This window comes from Orycteropus afer, unplaced genomic scaffold (assembly GCF_000298275.1).
Source record: "Orycteropus afer afer isolate SDZICR_OR568_19922 unplaced genomic scaffold, OryAfe1.0 scaffold00074, whole genome shotgun sequence".
NCBI lineage: Eukaryota > Metazoa > Chordata > Mammalia > Tubulidentata > Orycteropodidae > Orycteropus > Orycteropus afer.
In genome coordinates this window covers 9,611,991-9,637,542 of record NW_006921661.1, presented here as the reverse complement: position 1 = coordinate 9,637,542, position 25,552 = coordinate 9,611,991, and the positions used below count along the sequence as shown (strand labels likewise).

At 51.5% G+C, this 25,552-nt stretch overlaps 1 protein-coding gene across 1 annotated transcript in view; it reads right to left on the bottom strand.

Moving 5' to 3' along the window:
* Positions 1-25,552, bottom strand: part of PDE2A (phosphodiesterase 2A) — a 111,899-nt gene that overhangs the window by 15,494 nt on the left and 70,853 nt on the right. The window contains exons 3-6 of the mRNA XM_007940973.2: positions 19,655-19,744; positions 15,966-16,054; positions 7,127-7,236; positions 6,250-6,305 (exon numbers count right to left, since the gene is read on the bottom strand). Of these exons, the coding sequence (XP_007939164.1) occupies positions 6,250-6,305; positions 7,127-7,236; positions 15,966-16,054; positions 19,655-19,744 (345 nt within the window). The remainder of the gene's footprint in view (positions 1-6,249; positions 6,306-7,126; positions 7,237-15,965; positions 16,055-19,654; positions 19,745-25,552) is intronic.

Genomic DNA, 25,552 nt, shown 5'->3' with positions numbered 1-25,552 from the left:
GGAAACTTTGTTTTGTTTTTGCACCAATAGCACAACCCACCAAGGGAATGGCCAGGTTTTCAGCAGGTGTGCATGTGGAGGCGGGGGTGGGAGGATGACCTTAGACCCCTCTTTCTGCTCTCCAGCCCATGGAATCCTTCAGGTCCTGAGTATGGGATTAATGGCATTGGTCTCATCCTCCCAGATCCATCCTTTCTGAGTTAGGGTTTGAGCAGCTTCTAAATCTGGGTGATGGCTGTTGTTGTTGTTGTTATGTGCCATTGAGTCAGACCCGACCCATAGCAACCCCTCCTTGGGTTTCCGAGGCAGTATCACTACGGAAGTAGATTGCCCCATCTTCCTTCTGGGGAGTGGCTGGTGGGTTTGAACCGCCAGCCTTCTGGTTAGCAGTCAAGTGTTTTATTATTATTATTATTATTTTAAATCTGGGTAAGTGAAAAGGGCCAATTTTTATGATGCATCTGCTATATCTGAAGATAGGATGAATGAGTGAATGAAGTGATACAGTGCTTCACCTTACAAGTTATTCTCATCACCCCTGAGAAAGCTTTCATCTTGCAAATAAATCAGAGCCCAGAAAGGTTGAATGACTTGTCCAAGGTTACACAGCAAAAAGTGGGGCACTGCCACTCTCACTCCTTTCCCTTCTCTGCCCACACTTCCCCTCTCTGGGTCTACCCTCATCACCATCTCATCATCCCTAGATTTCTCCAAGTTCTCTGTGCCAGTCACAGTCAAGGGGTCCCCTTGGTCTATCTTTCATACTCTGTTTAGTCCCTTCCCCCACCTCTGCTTGGGAGCTTAGTGAGGAAAATGAGAGAGAGAAAGGGAGGGCTGGCAGTCTGAGGGCCTGAGGCAGGGCCTGCCAGCAAGGCTCCCCACCTGCGTCACCAGCTTCCTGCGCCTACTCAGAGCTGCTCACCACCTGCGGGGCTCCCCACCTTGCCTGTGCTGGGCCCCTCCCTCAAGCCTCCCTTCCCACGCAGCAGCCCCTGCCCGCCTCTGCTTTGGGTCCCCTGCCAGGAGCAGATGGAGAGGATGAGACCAGCAGGTTGTCAGAAAGCTCCTGGTCTGGCTGGGGCAGGAGAGAGGGGAGGGGGCGGCAGAGAAAGCACGGTTTGCGGGTGGGGTTGGGTATGTGGAGCTGCATACCTTAGGAGGAAGAAGAAGGCAGGCCGGCTGGGTGGTACCCTAAAGGCTGTGGAGCCCAGATATGAGAGCATTTGGAAAGCTTGCTGAACTAGACACTGAAGCCTGGGGAGGACAAGCAGGGCTTGAAGAAAGGACAGTGCAGGCAGGAGGTGGTCCTGGGTAGTAGGACTCAGGCAGGGATGTGGTCCATGATGCCACAGGGGGAAGGATATTGAGTGCCAAGCTAAGGAACTAGATTTTAGCCTGATGGTACGAGGCAGCCATGGCAAACTTTAGCATCTAAGGGCCATGTCTGCAGGCTGTAGGATAAATTGGAGGAGGCAAGACTGGAGGCAAGAAGGCCTGGGCCACCAAGATGGTGTTGAGGTTAAGCTCTGGATGAAGCTCCAACTATGGTTTCCACGGGAGCTCTGGTAGCGTAGTGCCTAAGGCACTTGACTGCTAACCAGAAGGCTGGCAGTTCAAACCCACTAGCCACTCCTAGGGAGGAAAGTTGGGCAATCTACTTCCATAGTGATACTGCCTCAGCAACCCAAGGAGGGGTCGCTATGAGTCGGGTCCGACTTGACGGCACATAACAACAACAACAATGGTTTCCACAGGGCAGAGAGGTGGAATAGGCTGGAGGCAGGGCTCATTTGCAGGCAGTTTACATAAATATGTTGGCAATTTACTCATAGACGATGGGGAGGACACTTTTCTTGTTCCTCCCACCTGGACCCATCTCCCAGGAAAAGGAAAGTTTGGGTCTTCCTAGGGCTGTGGGGCCAACCAGATCCTGGGCTGCCAAAACAACCTGGTCCTAGGTACAGAGGACAGAGACTGAAAGAGAGCATCGGAAGACTGAGGGGAAGGTGGGATTCCTCCTCTGCCCCAAGCATACACTCCTGAGCTGCCTCAGCCACCTCCAGTCAGCATGCGCACAGACACACCCATGAAGACCCTCAAGTCCATACACACACACACATTCACATCATTCTCTCATGGAGATTCTCAGGCACACACACACATACACGCACACACACCCTGCCATGTAGATGCTCAGGTTCTCTCTCTGTCGTACACACACACACACACACACACAGTCTCTCAGGGAAACATTCAGATCCATACGCACACATACAGTGCAGTCAGACACAAAGACCTTACAGCGTCTACATCCACCCACACCTACACTTCCATACCCGTCCACAAGAAACTTGAGTTTTAGACCCAAAAGCCATGCATATATTTGCCCCTTCTGGTGGCGTGATGCCTCAGGCACTTGACTGCTAACCAGAAGGCTGGTGATTCAAACCCACCAGCTACTCCTCGCAAGGAAGGTTGGGTAATCTACTTCCATAGTGATACTACATCAGAAACCCAAGGAGGGGCCGCTATGAGTCAGATCCGACTCGACAGCAGTGTGTGCGTATGTGTGTGTGTCCCCAAACACCCAGTCAGTCATTCCAAAACACACACAGCTTTTGCTCACCCATAGGAATACATGTTTGCTAATTGGGGGTGGAGGTGTCCAGGGACCAGTGGGAGCACTCAACAGTGGGCACTGGGAGTTAGAGGGGACTGAAAGCCCAGCACAGCCTCTACCCCCCACCAAGTTTTCTTGACATGGCTAATTGCCTCAATGCCTGTTCCCATGCAAGGAGCTGGTGTGGCTGGTGCATCTGAGGGGAAGAGTGGGCACAAATCAGGCATCAAATACCAGAGACCAAAGGCCACCCATTTCTCAAAGGGACTTCTTATTCCAGAACTGAAGAACAAAGGCAAAGACTCTTTCCACACAAAGCATCTGCAATCAAGCGCCTTGAGCTTCAAGCTACAGAAGACCAGAGCTGAGCCATGCAGCCCTGAACCTGGCTGGCATTGTCCTCAGAGAGCCCCTCCTCTGACCATAGATGCATAGTCATGCTCTATTATTCTTTGCAGAGCTCCCTGGTCACCCCTTGCTAGCACTTGGCATAATTTGCAATTCTATCTTTATTTTGTGCAATGCCCCCAGCCCAACAAACTGGAGAATCTGTGGAAGCAGGGACTTCTGGCATACCTTGGTCTAAGTAAGTTACCAGCACCTAGCACACAAAGCCTAGCACACAGTGGGGGCTCAAGAAATGTTTCTTCAATTGATGGGTGGATGGGTGGGTGGATGGATGGATGGATGAATTGAGGAATACCAAAGCAGAGGCTCAGAAAGAACATGGGGCTTGTAGTTGTTGTTGTTGTTGTTGAGGAAAGAACTGATAACCCAGACTTCTCAAAAGGTCCGCTCTATGGAATCTCTCTATCCTCTGTACCCCCTGCCCTCTGGATCTGGTAGCAGCTGCAAGGTTCAGGGCTGCTTGTGCTGCCTCTGGGAAAATGTGAAGTCCTGTGGCTAAGGAACACTGGGGTAAGGCAGCAGGACTGGGCCTGTTAGATGCATATGCACTGGGGAGGGGGGATCCTGGGGAAGTGCTTTTCTACATGAATGGGAAAGTGCAGACATGGAGGAGAGGCAGAACTGTGAATAAAACAACACTTTCCAAGAGCTCGCCACTTCCCAGGGTATTTGAGGAGGAAAGGGGAGGATTATTGGCAATTTCTCCTGGCAGCCAAAGCCCTAGGGAGCATCTTCCCCAAAAGTATGTACCCCACACTTCAACTTAACCCAGGTCACATTCTTTCCCCAACACATCCACTTGTCTTCCCACCTGCCTTTGCTCATGCTGTTCCTTCTGCCTGGAATACCCTTTCCTTTCTTCTCTGCCTGTGGACCTCCTACCCATGCCCCAAACCCCCACTCAACTCCCATCTCCTCTGTGATGCCCTCCCTGCTGTTCCAGCCTCTGCCACCAGAGCACTGAGTGGCAGCGCTTATTTCATTTGGCTTGTGGAGGCCTGAAAGCATCCCTTCCTTCCCCAGACTGAGAGCGCCTAGAAGGCAGAGGTAGGTCCCACTCTTTTCTCTGCCCCAATACCCAGCCCAGAGTGTGACCGAGCAGGCTTCTGTGAAAGAAGGTTGAATGTAACACACACATTGGCTTTTTCTCCCCCAAGAGAAAGCAGAAGCCTTGACTCCTGGTCCAGCCAAGGTAGTCAGCAATCATAGCAGCCTGCCCCTGCCCACCAGGTGGCCGACCTTCCACATGGCTTGCCCTTACCACAGCTGCTTTCCTTCTGCCCAAGCTCTCATGGCCTCTCTCAATGGAAGGAATCTGGCACCCTCAGCTCTGGGACAGATTAGGACCAAAGAAGGGAGGGAGCGTCTTGTTGAGAACTCTGCCAACAGCAGATCAGTTGAGGGAACAGAAGCTGGGGGCGGGGGGAGCAGCTTGTGGAAGAAACCAAGAAGGGACCATGGCATCCTCAGTCAGGCAGATGGGGATGAGACCAAGCCAAGTACCCCAGCCCTCCCCTCCTCTCCTCTCTCTCAAAGCCGCCCCCAACTTCCCCCAACTCTTCCCCACCAGCAGCTCGGGAAAGGTCAGGCGCCTAGGAAACCTTTAATTCTGTTTTAATGAGCCTAGGAGGAGTCCCCTGGGTGCACCAAGCTCATGCACATTTATCTCATTTATGTGTCCACACCCGAAGCTTGTCCCTTATTGGGGTTGGCAGCTGCCTCAGTGGAAGCTGCTGTTTTTGTTGTTGTTAGATGCCATGGAGTCAGTTCCCATTCATAGTGACCCTATGTACCACAGGACGAAGCACTGCCCGGTCCGTGCCATCCTCCCAATCATTGCTATGTTTGAGGCCACTATGTCAATCCATCTAATTGAGGGTCATCCTCTTTTTCACTGACCCTCTACCAAGCATGATGTCCAAGAAGGGACAGTGGAAGCAGACTCCCAATAATGGCAACTTGGGGACACTAACACTTCCATGGCTAAGGCAGGGCTAGGATTTTGAGCCTCCCACTTCCATGTTGGGGGCAGTGTTGGTTCAATGGTAGAAGTCTCACCTTCCATGGGGGAGACCTGGGTTCAACTCCTAGCCAGTGCATCTCATACACAGCTACCACTTGTCTAGTAGAGAATTGTTTGCTGCTGTGATGCTGAACAGGTTTCAGTAGTGCTTCCAGACTAAGATGGACCAGGAAGAAATGCCTGGCAACCCACTTCTGGAAATTAGCCAATGAAAACCTTGTGGGTCTCAATGGCCCCATCCCCAGTGGATCATGGGCATAGCACAGGAGCAAACTGTGTTTCTTTCCATGGTGCTTGGGATCAGCATAAGTCATGGGCCAAATCCACGGAAGCTTATAAAACCTCCATAAGGAAGGGGAGACAGAGTGGCAGAACCCTGCCCCTACCCCTGCAAGGCACTCTCAATTCCAGCCAACTGAGCAGAAAAACAGTGAATCCACAAGGGGGCAGTAGAGGGTGATCGGGGGCAGGGGAGCCCTGGCCTGCATTCCAGGCCAACCTTCACCCAGCATTGCATGCACGATGCACGATGCACCCTCCACTTGCCGCTAAAGCTTCTTCTCCTCCCCGAGCATCATCTGCTCCAGGAAGTCCGCACTAGTTGCTTGGCTTCTGCCCCAGCCTCATGCCTAAATCTAGCTTGGGCCTGATGCCCTCCCATGCAGTCCCACCTCTGTGGGCCTCCTTTCCTCAAGATCCTTAGCTCTAACCACCTGCATCTCTGTCTGGATTTCTCAGCATTATCTCTGTTTGTCAATGTCTTATGTCCCCCTTGTCCTTCCTCTGTGTCTCTCTGTCACCTTCCACTTCACTGTATTTGTACCCTCTCTGGACACTGCTGCCCTCAACTCACCTCCCAATCCATTTGGGGAGGGGCCCCCAAAGAGGAGGCAAGGTCAAGGCTGGGCCAAGGGCTAGACATTCACAGCTCCATAGAGGCTGAGGGTCGAGATGGAGCTTGGAAACCCTGTGCAAGTTGCTCATTGGGCCAGCAACTTCATCTTGCCCACTCAGGGTGGGGCCAAGGGCTGGGGTTTGGGAGAAGCCCCAGATTCCCCCCACATCCCCATTTCCTGCCACTGCTGCTATCATATCACACACATAAACACCTAACACACACCAGACAGCTCCATCCACTGCTCCCTCCCCTGGTCCCTCACCCCTACCCCACCCCACAACCACCTGGTCAGGCTCTTACCAAGATGACAGCAGCCACAGCCCCGGCCTCCTTGTCCACCAGCGGTATTACCAGCACTGAAGGGGAGAGGGCAGTGAAGTGGTCCTGCAGGCCCAGTGAAGCTCAAAAATACTGAGCCCAACCCAGAGAGGGATACAAAGACGCAGACAGAGAGAGGCCAGGACAGAGGCACAGAGAGACCCAGAGAGACAGAGAGAGGGGTCCTGAGGCAGCGACAGTAACAACCACAGCAACAACCCCTGCATAGAGGGACACCCCCTTCACTTGATAACTTTCTCATGATCCTCCCAGCAGCCCTGGGAGGGAGGGAGGCAGGTATGGCTGAGCACCCCTATTTTACAGATTATGAAACTGAGGTCCAAAAAGGGGAAGTGACTTGCCCAAGATCACACAGCAAGTCAGGTCTCCTGACTCCCAGTCTTGTGCATTTTCCACATCGAGACAGAGGACAGAGACCTAGAGAGACTGAGACACGAGGTAGAGAGACATGGCGGACAGGGGGCATGGAAAGGAAGAGAGAAAAACAGAGACGGTGACAGAGAAAGTATGACAACAACTATAGCCCCATCTAGCAACAGGCACAACCACATGGAAGCCATGGCCATTAGCCACTGAGCCCTAGTAGGTACTAAGCCCTTAACATGCGTTATCTCATTGGATCCTCCTTGCAGAATCCCCTCAAGTTAGGTACTCTTGTTCCCATTTTATAGGTCAAGAAACTGAGGCTCAGTGAGGTTAGTAGCACAACAGACATTGCTAGAGACACAGAGCAAGAGAAAGAAAAGACGAAGAGATGAAGACAGAAGGAGAGACAGACATGACTTGGGAATTGGAGGCCACAATCCCTCCCTGTCCCTGCCCAGCCCCCAGCCTTTACCTTGGGTGTCAGGAGCCAGTGGAGCCACCAGCCTGGCCAAGGGCTTCCCTGGCAGGTTCGAGGGGCCCAGTCCATTGCAGCCCAGCCGTTTCCTGGAGATCACAGCTTCTCTGAAAAGAGGATATGATCCCACCTCTCAACCCCGGAATCAAAGAGGGGCAGGCTCCAGACTGGGGACACATAGTAGGCTGGACCCTGCACATCTGGGAAGGTCTGGACAAGTTCACTGGTTACGGGGTAGACATGAGAAGGAGCAGGTGGCCATAGCCTGGCCTCTGCTGCCATTTTCGGGCAGCAGATGTGGGAAAGGCACACCCCAGATCCCCAGGCAACAGTGAGAGCAAGTAAAATCAAGGGCTAGAGCAAGGCTGTCCGAGTTGAAGCCTGCCTGCCGTTGCTGCTACCTGTACTTAGGCAAGCGTCCTTGTCCTTCCCTCTCTGAGCCTCTCAAAGAGCACTAGTGTTGGGGAGGGTGAAATCCTAACCGCCACCATCCTCAGTAAACAATAACAGAGCAACTTTTGGTGCTAGGCACAGGAGGGGGATCACCAGAGATAATCTCCATAACCAAAGTTTAGGGGGGCATTTCCCATATCCATGTACTGCCCAAGCAACTTACGTTAACTTAGATTAACCCAGAATTCCCAACAAATCTATGAATTAGATATTATCATCATCTCCATTTTCATATGGAGAAACTAGGGCAAAGACAGGTTAAGGAACTTGTCTAAAGTCACACAGATAATAAGTGGTAGAACCAGAATTTGAACCCAGGCAGTTAGCACCAGAGACCATATTCTTCACCACTATGCTTGAACCTTCCCAAAGATCTGAAGGGGACTTGAACAGGGACTGCCATGACTGTCAAGGAGGCAAAAGGTGTGTGTGTGCGTGTGTGTGTGAAATGGGGACTGAGGCAGACTGTGTTGGAGTGGGAAGAATGAGTTTCTCTCTGCCCTCACCACACATACTCTCAACCCCAGTCTCTTGCTCTTCCTGCTTAATTATGTGCCTGGATTTTCACCAAATGTCACTCTCTGATGATTAATTCTCCTAGGTCCTTCATCCCTCATGCTGCAGCTACTTAATTGGGTTTGTAGCAACTTCCTGGCCTGGACAAAGGGGATACTTAGGGTGCTGGGATGTCAGTTTGTGCATATTGAGTTTACTGAGGGGAGAACAGCAAAAATCAAAAGAGGAAAAGAGAGGGGGTAGGCTGCAAGTCTCCAAATCAGGAGAACACACGCACTAGGGAAATCGAGGACCAAAGAGGCTGCACATTTCATACAAGGTCACACAGCATTCTGAACCAGATCTGTTCGCTTCCAGCCCCTTCCATCAGTTCAGAATCTGTAAGAACCAGTGGTACCAACCCCACCTTTCAACACTCACACCCTGGACATTCAAGCCTCCTGTAGTGCTGGGTACCTGTTCTCTGCTGCCTCTACTGTGCCGGTCCTCCCAGGAAAAACTAGGGACGTAGGTGGCAGAAGGGGAACAGAAGCCACATTTCCTGATGATTAGACTGATGAAGGCTGAGACTTCATGGAGGAAGGGGCTGGCCTTGGTGACCCCTCAGCCAAGTCCGCTTCGTGTGGACCCCATCCAGCCACTTGACCTCGGACAATCTAGTTATTAGGTAGCCACAAGGTGGTTCTGGTCCCCACGTTACTGGTCAGCAAGCTCTGCAGCCTCATCCCACTGACCTCTGACTCACTTTCAACATCCCCTGGACCCACAGAACCTCTCTTCTCAGAGACCTTAAGGAAGAAATTTTCCTTAACTTTTTCTTTTTTTCCTGCATAAAACTTCTTCCTCTGTGCTCATGGTCTCATGACTCTCCAGTTCCCACTCTTGTGAGTTCCAGACCCCAGGTAACCTAGGTCTCCTGGTGGCCTCCTCTGGATGTCCCAGATTTATTTGTTCCAAAGGCAGCCTATGCCATTCTCAACTTACTGTCCCCACAACCCCCAAAGTGGCAAAACTATTTACCAGGTCCCTTTCAGTTTATTGTAAACTGTCCTAGCTACCTCCCTATTCCTCACTTCCCCCAGCCAATGGGTTGAGTCACCTTCTGTGTATCTCTCACCTTGCCTCCTGCCTGTTGTCTGGGTCCCTTAAATCCATCCTCCACACTACAGCAAGAACAATTTTTCTATTCTAAAGTTCTTATGGGAGCATTCTACTTAAATGTCTTTCCTTCCACAGAATATTTATTCAAGATCCTTCTGGGTCAGTTCTGTACTGAGGGCTGAAGATGAGAGGATGAGTTGGATACATGGTGTAACTCAAGGAGGCCTAATGTGGTGGGGGCCTGACATACAAACCCATGTGGGAGTCCAGGAATGAGGGCTCTGACTATGGGAAGAAGAGCAGGCCCCAACCTAACCCAGTGCAGGATGGGAGTAGAGTCAGAGAAGGCTTCCTGGAGGAGGTGGTATCTGAGTTGGGTCCTGAAGGGCATGAAGAGGTTATGGAGGCCAATAGGAAAGGATGTGCAGGCGGAGGGAGTTGCTGCTTGTGCAAAGGCTTGGAAGAGAGAAAGAATGTGTTAGAAGATCCAGACACAAGCAGGCTGGTGTGGCTAGACAGCAGAGAACCCAGCTAGAAAGGGGCCAGGTGCCTGAAGGGCTGGGCTTTATCCTCAGGGCAGTGGGGGCCAGGAAGGATGCCCAGGGAAAGGTAATGCCCATCATGCTGGCAGCCTGGGTGAGACTCTCACTAGAGAGGGAAAATGTGAAACTGGAAATTCACGCCCCCACACTGCCGCAAAGCTGACAGCTGAGGGGCATTTGCAGGATCTGGAGGGCAGTGCAGACCCTGCAGGATGCTCCCCTCTGGCCTTCTGAGCCTTCAGTGGTTCCTGGACAGAGGAGGGGCTGGACTGGGCCAGATCCATCTTAACTGGGTCTAGATCCTAAATCGCCCGGCCAAGCACCAAGACCTCTAAGAATCCTCAACCCTCAAGAAGTCCCTCACTGAGAACAGAAGGACTGTGTATGCACAGGGAGACAGCTGGGGTGGGGCGGGGGTGGGGGAGTGGCAGGAGTACATGGGAGGGAAGGACCAGGGGAAGAGGTAACTATGTGGAGGAAGTAGGAGGGGAGCTGCTACGTTGTGGGAAATTGCAGTCAATGTCATGAGACAAAGTGTATGGTATATGTGAGCTGCTGTATGGAAAGTGAATTTGCTCTGTAAACTTTCACCCAAATCACAATAAAAATTTAAAAAAAAAAAAAGTCCCTCATCTTGGCCCTCCCCAGGCTCTGCCACATCCCACAGCACTGGGCAGGGGTGTGCCAGGCAATACTCACTTCTCCTTCTCCTTCTCAGTCCCTTTCCTTCTCTGCCCCACCCTTCCCCAATCTGCTATCCCCCTGGAGGCTTGCAATACCTGTTGTTGTTGTTGTTGTTGTTAAGTGCCGTCGAGTCGGCCCCGCCCCGACTCATAGCATAGCGACCCCTCCTTGGGTTTCCGAGGCAGTATCACTACGGAAGTAGATTGCCCAACCTTCCTTCCGAGGAGTGGCTGGTGGGTTTGAACCGCCAGCCTTCTGGTTAGCAGTCAAGTGCCTTAGGCACTATGCTACCAGAGCTCCAATACCTGGAGGCTTGCAAATACCCATAGACTGGAAAGAAGAGAGGTGGACACGCTGAGCCTCCCCCACGCAGATGAGGGTGGAGCTTTGTCTGCTGCTCAGACCTCCTGAAGGCTCTCCTCAATTTAGAGCCCCCTCCCTGCCTCCTCCCCTCCCTCTCTTCTCCTTTTCCCCACCTTTTCCCCCACCTTCAGGGCTAGTGTCGGGAAGGGTGGGGCTCCACACTCCAGGGCCAGCTGTCCAGGCTGAAGGCTAATGAGTCAGCCCCAGGTGCCTGGGTGGTCATGGTCTGCCCCACTAAAGATAAAGACAGATGGGCAAAGAGCTCAGAGAGGAACTGGGTGTGGATTTTATGATGGTTTCGTCCCTTTAACAACTATTTGTTTAGTGAGAAAGGGGTGGAGGGAAAGGCTTTTTGTAGCAGGAGTGATGGCCTGGAAGGAGATAAGTGCTCAGGCCTCCAAATGGGACTCTAAGCCCTGGCATACTTCTCTGGGACCCTTCTTTGGTGAGGCCCTATCCCCTTTACTAAGCCCTCATCCCCCCTCACCAAGCCCCCACCTTTGCACAAGAGTTCCACCCCTAACTGATCTCCCATCACCTCACTGAACCCTCATCCTCTTCACAGAGCCCCATCCCCCCTTACTGAGCCCTCATCGCCTCCCCACCTTCTGACCTTTCGACCTTTCATCTCACTTAGAGATAGACCTCCACCTTTCCCTCCCTCTCTCTCAGAATGTGAGGATCCAGACATGGAGACAGACTATTCCCTGGATCTCCTGAGACAAACCAGAAGGACAGAGAGATAGTACACTGAGAGGAAACCAGGTCAGCTCTAAGGAAGAACTTTCTTAAGGAAGATCTTACCCCCAAGTGGTAGTTGAGGGAGATAACCAGCCTGGGCTGAGGGGGGCGATGGCTCAGTTGCAGCTGAAAGGCCTAAGATTTTGCTGCTCTCAGCAGCGAGTAATCAGAGGCTTTAAGATGGCAGAAGACACAATAAGAAGAGAAAGGCAGCCAGGCTGGGGATCGAAATAGGCTGGGAGGGTGGGGGTGCACTGGGAGGGTGGGGGTGCACCAGGAGGGAGGTAAAGCCTTTAGAAAGCCCCTCCTCCAGTCAGCTTTCCCAAATTCTCTCCAGCCCTCAGAATTCAGAGACTTTAGACAGCAGAATGTCCAACATGATCATTTTATAGAAGGGTAGATCAAGGCCCACAGTGACTGTGGCCTCGCTGTGCGGGATCCTAGCTCTCCTGACCTCTAGCCCAAGGCTCTCCCTCCCACCCCTTCTGCATAAGCCCAAAAGCTGCTACAGGCTGTTTGTGGACAGACCCATCCCTGCTCAGACACCTATTCTGAGAATTGGAAGCTCCTCTCTGGCAGAGAAAGGGGACTTCTCACCTGTGAATCAGACCCGGCTTCCAGAAGAAAGCCTCTGGCTGGGCCTCGAAGACTGAATAAAATGTGGGTTGGCCGAGACCCAGATGGAGCAGAAAAGGACTTTGCAAGGGAAGAAGCAGAATGAGCCTGCACAAGAAGGCAGGAAAGTCTAACACATTTTTGAGGGTGAAACCAGGCATCTGAGAGCCCAGGGAATAGGGCAAGTGATAGGGGGCAGTGGTAGGTGGGTGCTGGGTGGCTGCCAGGGGCCTCCTCACTCCCACTTTGGTCCATCTCCCCCTCTGCTTCTCCTCTTAGCCCATCCTCTGTCCCTTCCCGGTGGGCCTTATCTGTCTTTATGATCCAGACTTCACTTCACACCTGGCGCTGTTTGCCAGCCCTGCCAGGGTGTCCTGGACAAGCATATACACACCTCCTCACACCCCACACCAGGTACTACCACAGCCTCAGGCTCCACTTCAGCCATGGGCAGGTGCCTCCACATTCTAATAGGTCCAGAGCCCCAGAGGTCACCATTGGGAGGACCCATTGGGAGGACAACCAAGCACATTTTATAGAAACAGAGAAGGAGGCCAGAAAGGATGTCATATTTTCTCAAGGTCTCCCAGTGAGTTAATTGTGTTAACTCACTTGGGAGAGGGAAGAAATTAGCAATCATTTGACTGCTAACCAGAAGGTTGGCAGTTCAAACCCACCAGCCACTCTGTGGAAGGAAGACTGGACAATCTGCTTCCGTAAAGATTTACGGCCTCAGAAATTCAATGAGGGTTGTTGTGAGTCAGAATCGGCTGGATGGCAGTGGGGGGTTTGGTTTTTGTTTTGTTTTGGTGAGCTCCTACTATGTGCTGGGCACTGCGTTAAGCATTTGGCATGTATTATTACATTAAACTATCATGTTCATTCGGTACCAACAAGTTGAGTTTTACAGGAGCAGATCACCAGATCTTCCACCCTGGAGCTTTCGTTAGCAGTGAAGTGCTTAACCATTGTACCACCGGGACTCATTTAAACCATCACAGCAAGTAGGTAGATAGGCCCTGCCTGACCTCCATTCCAGTGCTCTTGCCTCTTCCACATACTTAGGTTTCAAGCCTGCATTCTGCGGGAGCTCCTGAGAGCAGGGCTCAGGCGCCCTGGGGCCCCAACGGCTAGCTGTGGAGGTGGGCTCACCACCAGACACGAGTAGGTCCACCACCAGGTCAGGCAAAGCACAGATTTCAGGACAGAGCAAACTTGATCCCATCCCTAATCCTTGCCACCTGAATGAACTTAGATCTCTGTATCCCTTGGAACATCCCCCTGCCATCGCCCTCCTCAGCCCCATAGAATCTCTGCACCCTGTTTCCCAGCAGGCACTCACCTCCCCAGTGCCACTAAGCTCTAGGCTAATTGCATTTAAGCATTCACTTTTAATTGCTTTTTGTTTTGTTATGTTTTTCAAAGGCTTTCCTGAAGTGGCTGGGGGTGGGGAGAATGCTGAAAGGGCTACTGTTGCAGAGCTCTGGGCCCCTCAAAGATGCCTCAAGGATGCTTCAGGGATCCAGCCTGGAGAGGCGAACTCATATTAAACAAAGTTTAGCGATGGCGGTGATGGCTCAGAAGTGAAAAAAGGACATTATAACATTATTTTCCTTAAGATTTTGAAGACCTCCCAGCACAATATCACCATCTTATAGATGGGACCGAGGAGGACCCAGAGGGACAGTGACTGGCTTGGTTCACATAGTCCTTGCAAGGAAGAACTGTCAGGAGATGTTGAAAGGAAAAGTGTCACCCACCCACACACCTGCACAGGGAATCAAGTGGGAGAACAGGAGGTGGGAGGGCTCTGAGCTATCAGAAAGGCACTAACCATTTCCATGGGGACCAGCGGGGCCTGGGGACAAGCATCCTAGAATCCAGGGTTCTGAGGTGCCAGGAGGGGCCTCAAGGCTACAAGGCCAGCATCTCCAAGCAGGAATTCTTTCCATGGCTTCTGTGGAAGGTGTCTTCCCTAGCCCAAACTGTTATTGTTGTTGGGTGTCACTGAATTGATTCCAACTCATAGCAACCCCATGTGTTATAGGGCGGAACTGCCACATAGGGGTTTCTTGGCTGTAGTCTTTACTTCAGGTCTTTCTCCTACGAACCCACTGGATGGGTTTGAACCACCCACCTTTTGGTTAACAGCCAAGCACCTTGCTGTTGTGTCACCAGGGCTCTGTTAGCCTCAACTATTATTTTAAAAAGCAACATCGCTGGACTGCTTGGCCTGTTGTGATGACCTTCCTCACAGGGAGGGGAAAGCTACCTCTGGTCAGCCCATTGGTGCCCACTGTGCCCTCAGTTCCTGATCCCTTGCTCCCTGGGCCCTTTTGTGCTAAGAAGGTGGTGGTCATGTCCTCCAGGGCCAACTCTCCTTCTTATCAGCATTCCTATCCTTCAATACTTTCTCATCTGACAAGTTTCCCCTCATGGTCCTCTGAATGGCCAGTAGCCAGGCCTGGCACTGCCTCACACCAGGTATGTGACTTTGAGCACATCCCATGACATCTGTCCATCTGGAAAATGAGGAATTTGAACTCAGTGGGTTCATAGGTATCAGAAAGCCACAGGGTCCTAAAACCAGTGATTCCAATATTCTACCATAATCATAATAATACCAAACACTTGTAGTGGTGGTTATGTGCTATCCAGTCAATCCAACTCATAGTGACCCTGTAGGGAGGAGTAGAACTGCCCCATGGAGTTTCCTAGGCTGTAATCTTTATGGGTTGCAGGAGAAAGATGTAGCCATCTGCTTCGTAAAGACTTACAGCCTTAGAAACACTATAGACATTTCTACTCTGTCCTAGAGGGTTGCTATGAGTCAGAATTGACTCATGAAAATAGGTTGGGTTTTGGGTTTGAATCTTTATGGGAGCAGATCCCCAGGTTTTTCTCCCATGGAGTGCTATGCTACGCTAGCCTAGCCAATCTTGTAGTTAGCAGCCAAGCCCTTAACCACTGTCAAGCCAGGGTGCCTACCAAACACTTAGATAGCATTGGTTATGCATCAGGTTTGGTTTTAAGCACTCTAAGTGTTAACTCATTTAATGCTTCCGACAAACCTATGAAATAGGTATTATTATTATCACCATTTTACAAACAAGAAAACTAAGCAACAGAGAAGTTGAGGGACTTGCCCAAGGTTAGATAGCTACTAAACAGGGAGCTGGGACTTGAACCCAGGAAGTCAGGCCCCAGAACCCACAGAAAGATTAAAAAAAAAAAAAACCGCACTGCCATTGAGTCGCATCCGACTCACAGCGACCCCAATCTTGGGTTTCCGAGGCGGTATCACTACAGAAGTAGATTGCCCAACCTTCCTTTCGAAGAGTGGCTGGTGGGTTTGAACCACCAGCCTTCTGGTTAGCAGTCAAATGCCTTAGGCACTACACCACCAGAGCTCCCTCCACTGCAGGATACAGCCTTTGATTTCCCTGTTCTCAGACACAGGGATGCTGACACTGCGGGCTCCTGCAGGTCCAGCACTCTGTGATTCTGAATCAAGCATCACAGGCAGTTCTCAGAGCTTGCTGGATTCTAACTGATAAACACTGTACCTCCAACATTCTGAGACTCTGCTCTGGGGAAGAGGCCACAGCAATTTAGAAGCACTGTGAGGAGAAAGCCTACTACTTGGCACTTTCTCTGTGCCTGTCCACTTCCCCAACATGAGAGAAGACATTGCTTCCCTCTCCTATGCTGGGGGTCAAGGCTGGATGGAGAAGGTCAGAACAGATAACCATGTAAGGTGCCCCAGCCCTGAGAACCCCTGACCATTCAGGAGGATAATAGGGATGAGGACAATGACTTACCGGACATTTCCCTCCTGAAGCAGCTCATGTGGAGGGTCCTCACACACCAGCCTGGACTCCTTGTCCAGCAGGTAGGTGTAGACGGTCTCCTAGGATGGAAGGCACTCATGAGACCCTGCAGAGAGACCATCCCAGCCTGACACAGGTGTCTGTGTAGCAAGGTCACCAGACCCTCCGGGAGTGCGGCTGCTGCATTTGTTTTTTTTCACTTGCTTGTTCTTACTCCCCAGGTGGTTCTAACATGCAGACCAGGTGGAAAACACCTCCTGGACAGAACACCTCCCCCTCTCCTCTTGGAAGTGGTTTTGGAAGGCAGTGATCCAGGAACCCGCTGACTTTCCTTACCTATTACCCCAAATCCAAGGTGAGGAAAGGGTTTGAAGGGCTGATGGGCAGACATACAACCCACCCAGGATAATTCCCCACTGTGGCTCCAGTCTCAGGCATTCAGCAACTAATAACCAAACAGCTACTCTGGGCCAATACTTCAAGAGGGGCTCAGAATGCTCCCAGAAGCTTATCTCTTCCGTACAAGGAAACAGTCACAAGAAACCACACACCCGTGACCTGAGCCTGAGCCGGGGTACTACACCCATCCTTGGGTGGAGGCCCAGGAGGGCTTCCTGGAGGAAGTGGTCTTTAAGCTGCAAATGGGGTGGGAAATAGAAACATTCAGGCAGGGGGCCAGGTACAGAAGGAGGGTTTCTAGGCCAATCATCATGTGTGTAGCTTCAGAGCTGGAAAGGTCAGGACCATTTCTGGAACTGATGGGGGCAGGGGCGGCGTGCAGGCGGCAGGCTGGGGATCAACAGGGCTTGAGCTGGAAGGGTCTTGTAAACTGAGCTGGGGAAAGATGATGGGACTGCTGACAGGCTGGGAGCCGGGAGAGACATGAACAGATTTGTATTTTGGAACGACTGGTCCCCAGAGTGGGATCAAAGCTGTGCTCGGAGCTCATCAAGTCTTTGGCTAGTCAATCTTCCCTCCCTAAGGGCCCAGAGCAGGCTCAGCCTCAGTTCTGGACCATGTCTTGACAGAAGCAGTTCCCCTTACTGACCCACAGGCCAAAATCCACATTCCCTCCAAGCAAGATGTGCTACCCTTAGGAATCCACAGTCATGCCCCGTTGAGTACAGCTGTGCTGAGCATCTCCACTGCTGACGCTGTGTCTGACTGGGCAAGGTGGAGACACCAGTCCCTGTCTGGAGGAATGCGTCCCAGTGAGGAAGGCATCTACATGCCCAACCAAGTATCTGAAAGGGGCTTGGGATGGGGGGTGAGGGATAAGAGGACAGAGGGGGGTTCTCCTCCCTGCTGAGAGTGTGAGGGAGAGCTTCAGTTGAAGGTGACATTAGAGGTGGGTGGAATTCTCAGAAGCGGTTTCCTTTAGTGACTTCGAGAGTCCACAATGCAGCCAGCATCTCCTGCTGCCCTGGGAGCCCCAGTAATCTCCAAGAGGTGTGTGGCCTCTATTCCCAGAGACACTGAGCAAGGCTTCATGGAGTGGGGTGAAAATGAGAGGGCCTGAGGGAGGTGAGGAGCAAACACAGGCGAGGTCTGGAGTCCCTTTTGTCTTCCTGGGATAAAAGTCAAGGTGGGGAGTTAGGGGTAAAGGAATCAGTGGAAGGAGTCTGCCCACTCCTCATCTACATCCAGCTTCCTTGTTGTCACCTGACCCTGCGAGCAGCCTGGGAGGGGCCTGAGGGATTTGACCCAAAAGGTTAAGAGACCACCCAGGAGTACTTTTGGTAAAGAGGGGTGGATAATCCACAGAGAGATGGGGGAGATGGGGATCACAGATCCTCACTTCCGGAATGTCCTTCTGTCTCCCACTCCCTCACTCTCGGCCTTCTGTGTTAAAATTAGCTGAGTTTATTGGAGAGAGGGAGGGAACCATTTCAGACACATCAGCACCATCTGTATTTGAGGCTGCTTGCCACAATGGGTGCTGATGAGGAAGCCAGGTGCCAGCTCCCCAGCCCTCCCTGGGGGGCAGGAAGACCCCTCCCACTCTTCCCCACCCTCCCTGGGAGTTGAGTAGACACCCCCATCTGCCCATCCTTCCCTGAGGGCTGAGAAGATCCCCAGCTCTCTGGCCCTCCTCGGAGGCTGAGCAAACCCTTCAGCTCCTGCACCTGCCAGAGGGCTGAAGCCTTCCTTGCAATCAAGCCAGGGCTCCTAATGGTCAGGGCTTCATTAGGTCCTTCAGGTCTCTGGGGTGAGTCAGGCTAGACATTTCCTACTGTCCTTTGAACCCAGTTGCCTCAACCACAGCTGTCTTTCCAGCCCCCAGACTCTGGAGGACAATTAATCCAACACAGGGCATCTGTGCTATGAAGCCAGTTACCTCCTCCTTCCTCCTCCCAGGGTAGCCTCAGTAGCCAGGGAGGGGCCACGGGCAGCCCTATGGACACTGACTTGCCAGTCTCTCCACCATCCCTTTCCAGATGTGCCTCTACCTTAGGCCAGATGTTGGCTCAGTCTCAACCCTCTCCAGGAGGATTTATTTTTGGGTGTCAACACACCACCCACTTCCTACCAATTTCACGCTCAATAAAGCGCGCTCATTAGCCCTCCTCTTGGGCTCTGAACTTCTAGGAGATTTTAGGGAAGGCAGAATTGGTGAGATAGAATAGGGGTGCTTAGGCGCCAAGCCCCATTTGTCTCTGTCATGCTGTGTGACCTTGGGGGAAGCACCCTCCCTCTCTGGGCCTCTGGTGGTTCATCCCTCAAGCAGATCCAGGGACAATGGGCCTCTTAGGGGAGGGGGTCACATTCTGAATTGGGTATGTTTCCTGGAGGGGAGGCTGCCCTTAGCTCGTGTACAGAGTAGAAGAGAGGATTCCACGCCACAGGGACTCAATATGGGAGTCTCCTCCTCTGAGAAGTCTTCCATGTCCCTTAAGCTAGATCAACCCCCATCCCTGCCCAGCTCCCATAGTCCCCTGCTTCATCTGTCTGGCACAACTGAGACCTTGATGCTTTGGGCCTTGAAGGCCAGTTTATCCATCCTCCTACCTAAAGGATGAACAGTGTCTAGTGGAGTCAGAGTGGGAAATGGCCTGGGGCAGCTGAAAGCGGGGTCACAGACCCCCACCTAGGCTCTCTGGACCCAGGCAACAATGATCACCATCCTCCATCAGCCCCAAACCTGTGACCTCCCCCAAAGTGTTGTGACCTCTTCCAAAGAGAAGTTTAAAAGTTTCTAGGGTCATCTTGTCCAGCCTCCTATCTCCAGACAGACCATTTTAACCCAGTACAAACTCAGTCATCAAGGTTAAGTCCCACTCCAGCATGTTCTAGACCTTCATACAGGAAGTTCTTCTACATGTCTACCCTCAACCCCTCCTGCTGCACAGATTCCAAATCCCACCTGATGCTACCTTGTCTCAGCTGTTTTATCCTAGGTGAATCACTTCCACTTCTAAGACATGATATTTCCAGTTAAACTCTAAGGCCCCTCTGGCCAAGATATTTCAGGATTTCTGTATAAATTCATTCTCTGGAGCTTAGCTTAATTCCTCCTCCTCCTCTCTGATTATCCACTCAAACCCTTTACTTCCCTATTCGATTCCTTTGGGCAAGGACACTGTCTCTTCCTTCTTCCTCAGCCCAATGGGAAGCCCAACACAGGGCCAGGCAAGGTTTGTCTGAAGGATGGGCAAGTGTGAGGCAAACTGAGCACCTACCACTCTGGGGAGCACAGCTGAGAAGGCCTCCTTGACAGCCCGTTGCAGGCCTGCAATGTCGATGATGGAGCCTAGGCTCAGCAAAACATCCTGGAAGAGAGAAAAGGGCAGTGAGGGGCATCACCAGGCAGACCAGGGAACCCCAGGGCAGCCCCATCCACCTAGAGGGGTGTGAGTATGAACCCCACAGCTTAGACCCAGAGACTGAGCCTTCCAGATACTCAAATACTGTGGTCTTAGGATCCCAGAATTAGTCTCAAGGCCACAGAATATCTAAGCTGGACAAGCATCTTTTATTCCAGTCCCTTCATTTTATAGATGGGGAAACTGAAGCTCTAAGAGGGGCTAGGGACTTAGCAAAGGCCTCACAGTGAGTCAAGAGGGCAAGCCTGTACTTGACCCGAAGTGTCTTGTCCTCTAATCAAGGACAAATATTGGCATGGTAAGAAAAAGAACACATCTCCACGTTAAAACAAAGGTGGTGTTGTTGTTGTTATGTGCCGTCGAGTTGGACCCGACTCATAGCGACCCCTCCTTGGGTTTCCGAGGCAGTATCACTACAGAAGTAGATTGCCCCATCTTCCTTCTGAGGAGTAGCTGGTAGGTTTGAACCACCAGCCTTCTGGTTAGCAGTCAAGTGCCTTAGGCACTATGCTACCAGAGCTCCCAAAACAAAGATAGCAAACCAAAGGAAAAAAAAAAAAAAGAATCCTAAAAACTAAACCAAACCAAACACACTGTCGTCAAGTCCTATCTCCACTATTTATTAGCCATGCATGTCTTGGGAGTCACCGAACCTCAGTCTTATTTGTAAATTGGGGATGATGGTGGCCATCCCCTCAACAGCTGGCATGTAGACAAGATGAAACTGAGCAATAAGAGTGCCTCATGGAGTGTCCAGTATAGAGTAGGTGCTTGGTTGAATGTTTGCTGACATGGGGTCCCAGCTTTCCCCAGAAGGGAGAGGTCTCACCTCATCTCATTTTTCAACCTAGTGAGGGGCTGAGAGTAGCAAGAAACCAAGGGGCGCATGTGCCCCCAAGGTGGGAGAAATATGGCCGGACCAGCCCTGGCAACATGGGAGAGGAAGGAGAAGTCAGCCTTGACCACCTCACAGCTTTCCCTCCCAGGAACAGGCCTCGTCCTTGGAGGGCCGGAACAGAGACAACAAAGGTCTCTGCTTCTCGCTCTATTAATCTGGCCAGAGCCACAGGGATCAAAGAGAAAGGTAACGCAATAGAGGATCCAGAGCCAAGGCAGGATCATGACTCATGCTGTCCACTCAGCTGTGCCCTCCCCTAGCCCTTGGAAGTCCTGTCTGGTGTCTTCCCTGTAGATGGCCGGATTTGTGTTCAAAAAGCAAAGTGACTGACTATAGGATGAAGGAGATATGACTTGTTTTCACTTGACATGTGACAATGACATGTGGTCAAGAAACTTAGTGGACCACAGCTCTGCACAAGCCCACAGTATAAGCATGACTGGTAAAAAGGGAAAATGCTGAAATTTCAGGCCATATCAGTAGATCAGTAGAGATTTGTTAGCTCAAATAAGGAAGAATGATGGTCCCCCCCCTTCCACCTGCTTCTCTAGGCTGGTCAGACCCTCCCCAGTGCACTGTCCTAGGGGAGGATAAAATGACATGCATCCAGAGGAGGTGACTCATGTAAGGGGTGTATGAAAACCAAGTCCTGCTTGTGACTAAGGCTGAGGAACCTGGGAATGCCCAGCCTAAAATAGAGGAGACTCAGGAGTCTATCTCTAATTCGAGTCTCTCAGATTCTCCTGGGCAGGGAGACTGGGCTCTGTGGGCCCAGGGACAGCCTGAGGACCCATAGGATTCCACAGGAGGCTGGCTTCACCCTGGTAGGGTGAAGTATCTTCTTCCAGGCAGAACCATGCTACAAAGGCAGAGGCCACCAGGAAAGAGGGAGAGAGGGAGCTCCCCATCCCTAAGGAGGTACAAGGATGGGCAGAGTGCCCATTTGTCCAAGAGGCTGCAGCTCCAGATTTCATCCGTGGGTGAAATTCACTTCTTGGCTGCAGTTTCCTCCCCCATCCCCACCCACTCCTATGTTGCCAGGAGAGGGGGCAGCAGTAGGCTTTCTCCCTGAAGGCTCACTCAGCATTGTTCTCCCCAACTCTCAGCCTCCCTCTGATCCACCCCACTGCTCAAGATGTGAAAACATATCTTGGTCATAGGGAGCAAGCAGTCTCTGCCTTTGGACAGAAGAAGCTGTTGATTCTAAATAACACAATCATCACATTGGAGCCCTTGTTCTTTGACTCTTAGGAACTTCTCACCCCAGTTTACATACCCTCTGTGCTGCACATACCCAGCCACACAGCCATAAACTCCCATATCCTTGCAGAAACACCCCAGCATGCCTTCAGACAACCACAAGGCACACACACTCACAGGTTCTCATGGGTGTAGCTCTCTCCTTGTGGGTTCAGGGGCAAAGGCTGGAGTCACACCTGCACACACCTGTATATACATATGCTAGCATGAACCCTCAAATGTCAGTTCTTCAGACTAAAGAAGGAAGAACCAATGCCCCAGAGAATCCCAAAATAAAGCCTGTCAGACCCAGGACCCTGAGGCTGAGGCTCCAAGAGTAGGGGCCCAAAAGGTGGTGCTGATTTAGGTCAATCCTGGAGGCACAGGGGTTCCCAAGCTGACCTCTGAAAGGCCCTTACCTTTTGTGGAGTCTAATATGTGTGTGATGTGGAATTTGGGGGAAGAGAGACCAAGGCAGTGATGGAGTGAGTTTTAATGTGTGTGTGTGTGTGTGGGGGGGATTTTCAAAGTGACAGGCTTGGGACAACTAAGTCTCCCCATTTGACAGATGGAGAAACTTAGGCACCAAGAGTGATGGGTGTCTGTGGCCAGCCAGTCAGTTAGACCAGAGCCAGGTCCAGAACCCAAGTGTCTGGCTCTCTAGCCCCAGTCTGGTTCCTGCCCTGTATCCTTCCCCCAGCTCCCTCCCCAGAGGGCTGGAACAGTCTGTCCTTTCTTCTGATTGGTGGGCTCCTCAACCTGTCCTTTGCTTTAATTGGGGGATGCCCTGACCTGTCCTTTACTGGAATTGGTGGGTATCTGTCTGGCCTTTGTTCTGATTGCTCACTTTTCTGTGACTCCTCAGGCCAGGCCAGGGTAATGGCAGGGAGGGGGGAGTGAGAAAGGAAAGTTGAGGAGCGTTGGAGCAGTAACAAAGATGAGCCTTCATGTCCTTGGCCAGAGCTGGTTTGATGCAGACATGGCTGATGAAGCCCAGAGCTTTCTGCCTCGAGTCCTTCTGTCCACCCACCACCTAATTCTGCCCACCCTACCCTAGGAAAGGGGGATGCTGGTTGCAGGAACTGCAGCTACAAAGGGCCACTTCATATCTCACATTCAAAAAGGCCTTCGAGGCTCAAATGGCACCTGCTCCATAAACCCTCTCCAGATCCACCTAAGCTTCATCAACTCACGGAAGGAATAGCTCAAATTCCAAACAAAGCTCAGTAGGTGGGGGCTAAGAGAGGGAAATGGCTGCCTCTGGGAAAGGAGAAGAGAACCAGTGGGTGGGGAGTGGAGAAATTCCCAAATCAAAGGATCAAGTGGGAAATGAGGCTCAAGTCAGGGTCTAGAGTCCCAAAAATCTTAAAAAGAAGAAAGGAAAAATACAAATATAGCCACACCAAGTTGCATGTATATCTACAAATGTCACATATACACACACTGCCATGTACACACCTCTGCTCATTCATATATGCACACACCTCACACAAACATGCACACACACACAGATAAAAATGCGACTATATATCCAGTGCACACACAAGTACACACTTACATACACATGCATAGCCCATGCATGGAGTGGGGGAAGAAGGTCACATTTCCTGCTCTTGCAGCTTTTTTGAACTAACATCAGTATAAATATCAGCGTAACAACCAGACAATTTCCCAGACCCCAGGGGAGAACTTGTGGTGTGTAGAAACAAGCAACAATTTCCAGTCCCAGTTCCAGACTGTCTACAGATGCTCTGTGTGGGCTTAAACAGGCCCCTTTCCTCTTCTGAGCCTTGGTTTCCTCCTTAGTAAGAATGAGTCCTTCCAGCTCTGCAGGATATAGTCCTATGGTGTTCTGGTTTAATTTAAAAAGGATGGATGGATGAATAGATAGATGGATGGATGAAGTTTCTTGTTCTCCCCCAGGCCCCTACCTGCGAGGTCTGCAGGTGGAGGTAGGGGCAGCCAGCACCACAGACAGCGCCACTCCCCACACTCCTCTTTGTCCCAAAAGTCAAAAACACAAAACCCATTGCCATAGAGTCGGTTCCAACTCTAAGGGACCTCCATTGGGTTTCCAAGGCAGTAAATCTTTACAGAAGTCAATTGCCCCATCTTCCTTCCATGGAATGGTTGGTGGGTTTGAACTGCCAAACTTCTGGTTAGCAGTCAAATAAATGCCTTAGGCACTGCACCAACTTGCCCTAGGACCAAGAAATGGAACCCTGTTCCGAGTCAGGACTCCTCTGGAGCTAGGGCTGGGGCTGAGCATGAAGCTACATCAGCATTTCTGCACCAGTTTGGGAACAGGAGAGCATCTGGACTAAACTTCTAGCTCCTTCTTAAAGTCCAAGTATACATGAAATCAGCAGTGGCCTTATCTCTCCTGGAGGGGCATGTATGTAACAAGCCACTCTCCTGTGTCATTTCCTTGAGGCTCTATGTCTTCTCCCACCTCCACAACCTTTCCTATCGCTCTTCCCTGCCTAGTAGCTAGACTCCAGCCCTCCCTCTCTGGAGTGACATCCCTTGGTGACCCTTGCAGTGGACTAGAAGGTAATAACGTTTTCCTAACAGTCAAGTACCTCCCAAGTCTCAAGCTATGCTCCTGGGACTGGCCATTCACAGTTATTCACCCACCCTTCCCGCTAAGTCACCTGTGTGGTCTGGGGTGGGGGGTCCTCTCTCTCTGGGCCTTGATGTCTCTTTCTCTAAAGGAAAGGAGTCCTTCAAGATACTCCAGGACCCTGGAACTCCTCTCCCTCTCTACCCCGCTTTCCTTCTTTCTGGGTGTTTCCTCTCTCTCTCACTGTTTCTCCTTCTCTCCTTGCCCCCCAGCCAGTGTCCATCTCTCCACCACAGGCAGCTCTCCTGTCTTGTCTCCATGAGCCTCTGCATCTTTTCCCACCTCCGCATCCTCTCTCTTCCTTTCAGATGGTGTCTCCTCCTACTCACCATCTCTCGCTTCCCCCACATTTCCAGCTCATACCAGCTCCTGTCTCTCCTGCCCACTCCTCCCAGACCCTCCAAGTAGTCACCATGAGAATGTGGGGAGTAAGGACCTAACCCAAATGGGCACCCACTAGAATGGGGAACACAAGAAGGTAGCTGGGGTGGGAGAAGCTGGAGGTACCAGGCATGTGCTTTCTATACTTCTTTTGTATCCTGCCTTACGTTCTTTTGAGCAATAGACCCAAGCTCCTATCTTCCCAGAGAACAGGGTCCTTCAAGGGCAAAGATGAATCTAACCAACTCTGTGCCCAGCATGGGTCTGGCACTAATTGCACAGCTGCTCAGTCTGGGTGAGTGACAGAACTTCCCCAAAGGAGGCCTCTTGGAGGTACAGACTAGAGAAACTTCCTATAGTTGGGTCCTCAGACCCCAGCCTGACCGCTAGCATCCTAAGCTTAGTCTGTGATTCCTGCCCTCACAGCATGTCCAGCCCAGCACAACAGGAGACACTAAGGAAGCAAGACCAGGGTGCCCTTCCTCCCATCCTCCCCACTGCCCACTGCTTGCCACCTGCCCAAGAAGCCACTTCCAGCAGACACTGGAGTCTTAAATATTCAGAGAACAGCTGCCAGGGAATGCAAAGATCCTGCACCCCAGACCTCCCCTCA